The 10,338-nt window shown below is 40.7% G+C and overlaps 1 protein-coding gene across 1 annotated transcript in view; it reads left to right on the top strand.

The window, feature by feature from the left end:
* The window catches only part of LOC106531143 (neural cell adhesion molecule L1), a gene marked incomplete at its 3' end in the record, with an annotated part of 69,753 nt that overhangs the window by 33,095 nt on the left and 26,320 nt on the right, over positions 1-10,338 (top strand). The window contains 4 exon segments of the mRNA XM_014026929.1: positions 1,356-1,478; positions 4,070-4,240; positions 5,375-5,489; positions 8,903-9,087. Coding sequence (XP_013882383.1) covers positions 1,356-1,478; positions 4,070-4,240; positions 5,375-5,489; positions 8,903-9,087 — 594 coding nt within the window.

The raw sequence follows: 10,338 nt of genomic DNA, 5'->3' as shown, positions 1-10,338 counted from the left end.
CAAGCCAAGGCAGCGCTCGAATTACATATGAGTCCTCTTCCCACTCCAGGTGAAAATAATAAGTTTTTATTTGCTTGTTAGCTCATTTTTCGTTCATTTTTTCCCCACCTCTCTGCTATGTTGTGAACACGTGACCCTAAAGTCTCGCAAGATCATTTTCGGAGTGCTGTTTCATAGCACCCAAAACTCGTGAGACTGGAGCGCGTTCAAGAATGCAGTGTTAAACAAACGTTGCAAAGAGTGCATTCAAGGCTGCAATGTTAAACAAACAAAAGTTGCATTATACAAGAGTGCGTTTAAGGCTGCAATGTTAAACAATGTTGTGTTCTACAAGATCCGTGATCCATTGCTCTGTAATCCGACTGCTAACCAGCTAAAGAGCGATCGGTCGATCGCGATTGACTGGTTGGCCTGGCCTGCAGTAGAGTTCTGATAAACTCTGAAACTATTGAAGCTGTAACAGAAAAAGGAAGGCAAAGTGTGTTTTTGTTTCTGCTGATTTACAGTTTTCAGTTTATTCCCTAATAAAACTTTAGACAGTGCTATCTGATTACTTCACTGCCACAAATAATAATAATAAWAAAGCAACATTTWGTAGAAAATTGACTTGCTGTTCCAAAACCTTTGAGTGGACTGTAGGTTGGGAAAACAGATAAAAACATAAAAAAGAGAAATAAACAAGAAAGGGTTGGAATCCTCTAAGTATAAAGCCACAGAGATGGTAAATGGACTGTACTTGTACAGCACCTTTCTATCCAACCAGGACACTCAAAGTGCTTCATACAACAATCTGTGTCCTCATTTACCCATTCACACAGCCCTCTGTTAGATCTCTACAAAGCTACCATGTACAATCATCTGTGGAGACTAATCAGTGCTTTACTGGGACACATCAGAGGCAGTGGGGGTTCAGTGTCTTGCCCAGGGACACTTCAACATGTGACTGAATAGTGGGGAATCGAACCGCCAACTCTCGCATKAGAAGAGCGACTACTCTAARCACTCATCCACAGCCGCCCCAGTCTGATTTACAAGTTCAAAATATATATGGGCCAAATTCGCGCCCATAGAAAACATTCCAGCTGAATCCTAAAATAAAGGATCTTGGTGAAAAACTGTCCTCACCAACTGTGCCAGCGTGCAGCTCACACCAGTTACAGTATGTTGYCACATGGGATTTTGCTGTGAAAAAAGCATAAATTTGAGAAAACAAGCCAAGTTTATTTAACACCACAGATGTAATGTTTTTTTCCCTTTACATGTCAACATGAATTGATCTCAAATCAATCGTGTTCATCTCAGTTTCATGTGAAGGACGTTAAAAGGCTGTTTGTGTTTGCTGCTTTGTGTTTCAGCTCAGCCCTATCTGGTAAAACAGAACAAACTCCATCAGACAGCATATGAGGGAGAGAGCATCATCCTGACCTGCAATCCACCACAGAGTTCGACTCCTCTAAAAATCTACTGGATGAACATGAGTGAGTCAGGCTTTCAGTTTGGTTTTATTATTTTATAAGAATCAGGCATGGGAAGGTCTGACGTTCTGACAGTATGATAAATGTAGGCAAAATAACACAGTTTCACTGTATCACAGTATGGTTACAGCTCTAAACTGTTTATTTTGAAATTTTTATTTGAAAACAGAAAAAAAACTTTTCTATTGTCATATTTAACTTTATCTTTGGAAGTGGTTTTTAGATCACAGGTGTAAAGCTGAAATTTAATTTCCCTGTGTTCATACTTTTGAAGTTTAGCACCTAATGCAATTAAGCTATACTGATAAAGTTTATATCTAATGGGATACCTGATTTTCCACTGCTTTATTTAAGAATATGATTAAGATATATTGTAGTTAATAGTTAAGAATACAGTAGTTGAGAATAATCAGGTATACCAACAAGTTGTCTTTTTATGGAAGTAATGTATGACGCTGGGGACCCTGAAASGAAGAAGCAGGTATAGATAATAGAAGGGAATGTACACATTGAGAGTTTTCATTGTGTTTCAGATTTCAAAGAGTGTTTTGTASGAAWGTTTAAACTGAAAACCAGAATTAAATGCAGGAAGCTGCTCAAACACAGTGAAAAACATCTATTTTGCACATGTGAAGTATCTTTTTACAGCACTGGGCCAATTGCATTGAACCTTTCAGGTCTGGTCTCCGCAAAAGGCTCAGACTTCCGTTTCCTTCAGACTTAAGGCCCTGTCACACTAGACAACTTATGCCAACTTATGAAACATTTTTTATGTCTAAATTGCTAATAAAAGTTACATCATTTGATCAGTTTGTTAGAATTACATTATGTACATGCCACAAAGAAGCTTCCTGTTGATTATTTTCAACTCTATGTTCAATGTAGACATCTTTAAAATGTTCATAATTGATATTTTCTGATTTATTTATTATTTATTCTCAATCAAAGTAATTAATCTCAGTAGTATATAACACTATTAGTCCGTCCGTCCGTTTTCGGCCGCTTATCCGGGGTTGGGTCTCGGGGGCAGCAGCCTAAGCAGAGAGACCCAGACTTCCATCTCTCCAGCCACTTGGACCTGCTCGTCTGGGGGAATCCCAAGGTGTTCCCAGACCAGCTGAGAAACATAGTCCCTCCAGTGTGTCCTGGGTCTTCCTCTGGACCTCCTCCCAGTGGGACATGCCCGGAACACCTCACCAGGGAGGCATCCAGGAGGCATCCTAACCAGATGCCCGAGCCACATCAACTGGCTCCTCTCGATGTAGAGGAGCAGCGGCTCTACTCTGAGTCCCTCCTGGATGACCGAGCTTCTCACCCWATCTCTAAGGGAGAGCCCAGACACCCTGCGAAGGAAACTTATTTCAGCCGCTTGTATCGGTGATCTCGTTCRTTCAGTCACTACCCAAAGTTCGTGACCATAGATGAGGGTAGGAACGTAGACCGACCAGTAAACCGAGAGCTTTGCCTTCTGGCTCAGCTCTAGCTTCACCACGACAGACCAGTACAGCGCCCGCATCACTGCAGATGCAGAACCAATCCACCTGTCAATCTCCTGCTCCGTTCTTCCTTCATTCATGAACAAGACCCCGAGATACTTAAACTCCTCCACTTGGGGCAGGACCTCCTCCCCAACCTGGAGAAGGCACCCTACTGGTTTCCGACTCAAGACCATGGTCTCAGATTTGGAGGCACTGATCCTCATCCCGGTTGCTTCTCACTCGGCTGTGAACCGCTCCAGTGAGAGCTGGAGATCAGGATCTGATGAAGCCAATAGGACCACATCATCCGCAAAAAGAAGAGGTGTGATCCTAGGGTCACCAAAAAGGATCCCCTTAACACCTTGGCTGCTTCTAGAAATCCTGTCCATAAAAGTTATGAACAGAATCGGTGACAAAGGACAACCTTGGTGGAGTCCAACTCTCACCAGAAACAAGTCCGACTTACTACAGGCAATGGAGACCAAGCTCTGGCACTGGTCCTACAGGGACCTAACAGCCCGTATCAATGGGCCTGGTACCCCATACTCCCGGAGTACCCCCCACAGGAGTCTCTGAGGGACACGGTCGAATTTTGTTAGTTTGTATTTTTTGCCAGCACTTCAGCCTTTTGTTTTGTAGTACTTTTGTAATTAAATAATAACAAAAGTAATGCAGTATTTGAGCTCACCATGTGGGTCTGCATTTCTGGTTCTAATTTCTATGCAAACAATGACAGATATTTGCTTTATTTTGTCTCTAATACTAGTTTTAGTTATTAGCTAGCAGTTTGCTACCTTTAGCTAGCGTTTTGCTTTTAGCTAGCCATTTGTTACTTTTAGGTTTTATCTAGTGTTTGTTTTATCTTTCACAAATCGGTTTTAGCATTTTTATCAAATTTCAGCAAAGACATGCAGCATTTAGTTTACAAAGTGTTAATGAAAAYGGTGTTGTCATTTTGTTAAAAGTTAATTTACAGGTTTGGATTGTAACACACAAAAATGTTCTGTTTGTACTGGAATGTATTTTACAAACGTATTATGCAAAAAAACTCAATCATGTTTTTGTCCAAACTATATTACACTGTTATATTTTAGCTCTGTGTCTTTTTTTTTCCAGGTATGGTGCACATTGAGCAGAGCGACAGAGTAATGATTGGCCTGGATGGAAACTTGTACTTTTCAAATCTTCTAAAGGCAGACAGCAAAAATGAATATGTTTGCACTGCTCATTACACAGCAGCAAGGACCATCCTTCCTGATACTGTTGTACGGCTTACCGTCCTACCTAGTAAGTGCACACACAAAATGTTTCCCTGACTGCAAACTGTGGAAGCTTATTTCAGGACATATCATAAAAAAGACTCATTAATTATGTAAGCCATCTTGAATGGGGATMATTTTAAATGTTATTCAGTTGTAGGTCCACATCCATTCCAGTCTCTGGAAATCTTTAAGACATTTAAATGATCTGGGCTACACCGGGCTTAGGTCATGATACTCTTGGGGTACTTTGGAAAAGTCAATATTCTCAGGAGGGGCATCTCTTTTTTCCAGAGACAGGGACTGTGAACTTCAGATAGTTCTTTAAACAAAAATCACTCCAACCTAAAACTAACTGGGAAGTAGGAGAAGAGAAAACAAAAAAACTCATCGGAACCCCGTGGTTTCAGGAAACGATGACGTGTAAGCTGCGGACCTTGTGAGTGGTGCTGGAGATGTTTTGGCCAGTGGTTCGAACAACTGGTAATGGAGGGTCGAGAGTTTGTGTGGGAATGTGAAGCTGTTTGACCAGATCAGTGGAAATTAGGTTTTGTTCAGCCCCGGAGTCTACCAAAGCATGTATGGGTAACTTGACTTAATAGATAACAGTGGTGGAATGGAGAGTAATTTGGGAATCAGGGGAAAATGAAGAGCAACTCACCAGAATCCCGTTTTACTGGTGGGTCAGGGCTTTTCCCCAAACGGTACATCTTTCCTCCACAATACAAACACTTTAACTGAGCCCACCCCACCTGCATCTGTTCTGGCTCGGGCTTGGGTGAGTGTGGTTCCATAGACGGTGCTCCGGATGATATCGGGAATGCAGAAGTTCTGGGGTGCTGGAAGTCATAGTTTCTTTCTCAACGACGCTCACAAAGGCAATTATCGATGCGAATGGCCAATCCAATTAGATCATTCAGAGAGTGTGGTTTGTTATGGGTAGAGAATTAATGAAAGTACCTTTGAATTTGAGATTGTCCCAGCCAGTTTCTTTGGTGGTGAGTTGGAAGTTATTGGCATGATGAATCAGGAGGCAGAGGAAAAACACAAACTGTCACAAAATCTTGTCTAAATGAACAATATTCCCTAAAATTAACAATTATGTTAAGAAAGAGATTTAACCACCTGTAAAAACAAGCATTTGTTTTCTTTTTCTCCTCAGCTAATGATATCCATCATGCTAGAAGGCCACACCTTCTTCGTCCCACTGGCTCTCACACGTTGGTGCAGACTCTAAGAGGTCAAAGTGTCACCCTTGAATGTATCCCAAAAGGCCTGTATGTATCCTCTCCTGTTTTTGAACAATGTATGTATGATGTATAGGGAAAGCTGACTTCATTAGATGTGTGATACATTGTTCATTCCTATGTGAACACCCCCTTTGCCCAGCCTTTTTTCAAATTTTGTTCAGACGTTTAGGTATTTGTTTTTCTAGTGTTTTGCTAAAGTATTCATTCTCCTCGGCATTAATTTTATTCTATCCTCCTACATATTGGAAATTAATCAAAACTACTTTGGATTATTATATGACAGTAATTGAGGTCAAAATATTTACAATAATTTGAAACAAAGGTAAAACTGAAAGGTGTATGCATATGTATTCACCCCACTCTTTTGTAAAGACAACCATTATTTTCAGAAGTAACATAGGCAAAAAGGTTCTAGCTGTGYTCAATCGAACCATCAACATGAACTCAGTATAGAGACCTGTTCTAATAGCCCCAAGAATCAACACCAGTTAAAAAAAAACTCCTTAGAAGAAAAGATCATCCAGCAAAACTCACGACACTGGTAAAACAGGCATGAATCAGAGGTACATCCAAGAGACCAGTGGTTACTCTGACAGAGATTTGCAGCTTTCCTGCAGCACAACAATGGTAAAAACTAACGATAAACCAAAACAGATAAAGTTGTCAGGATTTGACCTAAGGATGCAGACTTATTTTGATTATGGATTGCTCAAAAAAATGGCTGAAATACAAAAGTAATCAAAACTACCAAATATACATGTAACAATGTCAACAACAAAGCTAATAAAAAACATACCTTCCAGTGCACACGGGCATGGCGAACAGGAAAGGTTTCGGCTAATGACTAATGGTGCGTTCACACCAAACGTGATTTCAGCGTCAGGAGCAMCAGGTTTACATACAAAGTCTATGGTGGACGCGCTTCAATCAGCGTCAGGAAGTGCTGCGGCGCCTCAAGCGCGGTTAGAGCAGCGCGATTTGAACGATTTGAACGATCTGAGCGTTCGACGCGCTGAGGCGCAAATCACTGAAGTTAGAAAATCTGAACTTTTGCAGCTCGACGCGTCGCGTCAACCAATCAGAGAGACTCCACTGTGTGATGTAGCGACATATTTCCCGACGGGACAGTTTACTGAATGATGTCCACTAACCTGAAACAGATGGAGAGGAGCTCTTTAGCTGAAATCGAGTGCCTGCAGTCGGTGTCCTGACAGAGATATCCTCACCAATGCGTGGCAGCGACTCATCAGACTGGACTCGGGACAAAAATAGTCCTGAAAGCGAGCTGTGAGCCTCTCCRGCAGCTCCTGGGTGATGAAACTCAGAATGTCTCTGAATTATCTGGTGAATTAATTATGAATTAATTATCTGATGAACGTGACATGCTCTTGCTCTCTGTAAATAAAGCAAAGCCACTTCCTCGTCCGACGTTAAACAGAGCCCGACAGAGGAGGGAGGGGCGGGGAGGCTGTTGCCGTGCAGCGCTTCAAGAGCTGACCTGCGTTTGACCTCAAAGTGCACAAGCGACCAACGTCCAYCGTTGGCTGCGATTTTGAAGCTGAAATCGCGTTCGGTGTGAACGCAGCATAACTCCAGTCGATTTGGAGACTCTGACTTTTTCACTTACTTCATAAAAAATGAAATAAATAGTCCAAATAAAATGTAAACCAATGTATTAATGTCACCATGTCAGTATTGATCCAATAAAGATGATCAGCTTGGTATTGATACTATCAATACTTAGATTGATAAGCCCACCCTAGTAAAAGTTGATGTGAAGAAACAAGTCACTGCACATCATCACAGTGTTTCAGCTGTGATGCAGAGGAATTTGATAAATCTGGACATCATTTAGTTGAAATCGTCCTATGCAGCAGGCATAGTACGGCTCAGAGACAACAGTAAAACATGAAAGGGTGAAAGTAGTTGTAAATTCTTGTTGGTACTATGAAGGGCTGATAGTGATCTTGGCCTTAACGCATCTACAGCAAAAACATAAAAACATGTTCACCCAGAGATTTGACACAGATTTCTCTGGACCTAACAGAGAAACAGATTTCTGTTTTTGATTTCTGTATTTTTTACTCTGAACACACTAGATTATGTTATCCAATCTCCCTTAGGGTCGCACCAGACATTTGGCACATGGCCCCTGAAAAAGTTGTAGCACAAAATGTCAGAAATTCCAAATTCAGCCCTGGCCGAACTGAAGCTCGTAAAAATAAGGACCAGCGCTGTGGCATTCTGCGGGCCGGGGGCTTTGTGTGGACCCTGGGCCCGTCCCCATGCCCCCCACGGTTAGCCCAATAGAAAATTTGGAACCTCAAAATGACCACCAGGTAGAGCAACATAATTCCCAAATGTCCAGTGGACAAAATGTCCACATAGTTCCCCAGGGGACCTGCACCCCACTCCTCAAATGTCCCAATAGTTCCCATATATTCCGTGAGGACKCGCAACCCCGCTCCTTTAATGTCCCAATTGAGCCCATGTGTCCCTGCATGCCAAATGTCCCATGCTTTTGTGTGCCAACTGTCCCAAAAATTCCCAGGTGTCTCATATGCCTTTATGTAGCAATAGGGTTGGGCAATATTGGCAAAAAAATTAATCACGATTAATTGTGGTATTTAGCTGATAACGATTAATTTGACGATTAATCCCCTGGAGTCCCTGGACACCATTATGTCCTGGTCACATGACCAATTTAGTGGGAAAGATGTGCTCTTCATAAAAATATGTTCAAAATTGTGTCAAAATTACAGACTATTAGGCTATACATCAAATTTTAAATTGTGTTGATAGACAAATAAATTACACAACTTTTTTTAATGTTCGTCATATTTGAAGCGGAGAGGAGCACCGAGCGGACAGTCCGCCTGGTGGCATTAATCGTATTAATCGTCAAGTGCCAAAAAATAATCGATTAATGTTTTCTGAAGATTAATTGCACACGATACGATAATGCCCAACCCACAGTCATTGCAGTTAAATGTCCAAACAAGTTTCAAAGGCTCTCAGGAGATGGCTTGAGAAAAACTGGAATTTGGACGCTTCACAGCAGTGCTATACCACAAAATCCTTTTGTAAGTGATCAGATCTTAGGTACTACGACAGATGACAGTTGCATTTTTTAAGTTTCATGTGCAAACTCTTGTCAGGAGTTTATTACTAATCCATTTTCATTACACGTTCTTATCCTCTTTTTGTAATTTTATTTGCTAATATCCTTTTTCCTTTACGTAAGTGTCCAGTATTTAAAGAACGGAGCAACATTAAGATTAGTTAAACTATGGATTGACTATTACATGATAATCTGCAGTTATTCACCACTGATTCATGTTGATGTCACCAGTCATTTCCTGCTTTGCTCCTTCCTGTTACCTATCAAATCTCTTTCTCATTCTCTGTTTGTCTTCTGATCTTTATCTGTGTTTCTACAGGCCTACTCCCAGGGTGGAATGGCAGAAGATTAATGGTCACCACAGTAATTTGGCAGCCAAGCTACAGAATTACAATCGTTGGCTTCATTTTGACCACATCACTGAAGATGATGATGGAGAATACAGATGTAGAGCCATCAACAGCTACGGAAACGTGACACACTCCTTCACTGTTACTGTTCAAGGTAGGCTGCTAAACACAAAGGCTGTCACATACTGCTCAGAGAAAACTCTGTTCGTTTTGACCCTCTCTGGTCTTAATACGAATGGGCTGAAAATGAAAAATTGTTTTCTAAACACTTTAAAGCCATTTTAAACTATGAGTCACATTTACTTATTCACACATCAAAGTGCTGATTGAAAATAAACTTGGGATTTGTTGTCTAGACCAAACACATTTTGATGTGGTGGGAACAAACTAAAAACTCTCAATGGGAACCTTCATTCAGGCTAGTTGGACACTAGTCAAGTGGGGCATTCATGCATGACGTCACACAAATCATTTGCATACATTYTCTGCCACGCTCACAAATGATCGGACAAGCTGAGAGGATTTTACGGAGATTCGGTATTAATTTCGTAACAGATAAACACGTTTGTTGAGCACATTTCAACTCATCCGACTTCAGAAATCACAGGAAAGTTCAGTTGAAAGGTTTTCTGGAAGGTCGATATCTTCAACAGACTTGGAAAGGGAGGATTTCTCAAACCTGCATGAATGAATCAAAGCAAGACATGTTTTTGATGAGAGGATAACATTACAACATGATACAAAGCTAAAAAAATGCTAATATTACATGATATTGCCCCTTTAATGTTGTTCACATTTATTGTTAATTACGGTCCTAATGTTCAGGGGCCTCTGTTCAGGCTATGTTGAATTGACAATCAGAAGTTTTGGAATCACAGTGGAGGTTCTCTTTGAGCCACCCTGGTAATAGAGGCTGAAGATACGACCTGCTTCGGAGCATTTGATGAGTTCAGTTCAGTTAGCTGCTCGCTTCTCCACTTTGGTGTTTCTCACATGTGATGGGTCAAATGCAGAACACAAATTTCGTCATTGTATTGGAACATTCACTGATGACAATACTACTAAAGCCATTATTATTATCATCACATTATTATCATATTTTATTCTAAAGTAAAATCATCCCATTCCAGTAGAATTTTTTGATTCATTACATAATTCTCAGCAAAAATACATGAAAATGCATTTGAAACTTGAAATGCTTTTGCAAAGTAAAGGGGAACCAAAACTATGAGATAGAAAACAGTCTTTACAAAGAAATAAGCAAACCCAAATCTAAACATATCTCTTGATAATCTTTGACATTTTGTCTTCATATTTGTCAAAAAGAAAAAAATTGTATAGGTCCTCTGGACGGGTTCTTCTCTAATGAAACGTTTCGTCTCTCGTTTGCCTGAAACTCTCAGAC

Source organism: Austrofundulus limnaeus, unplaced genomic scaffold (assembly GCF_001266775.1).
Source record: "Austrofundulus limnaeus strain Quisiro unplaced genomic scaffold, Austrofundulus_limnaeus-1.0 Scaffold601, whole genome shotgun sequence".
Taxonomy (NCBI): Eukaryota; Metazoa; Chordata; class Actinopteri; order Cyprinodontiformes; family Rivulidae; genus Austrofundulus; species Austrofundulus limnaeus.
Note: the sequence above shows the minus strand (reverse complement) of the source record. Positions and strands in the feature narration are given on the sequence as shown.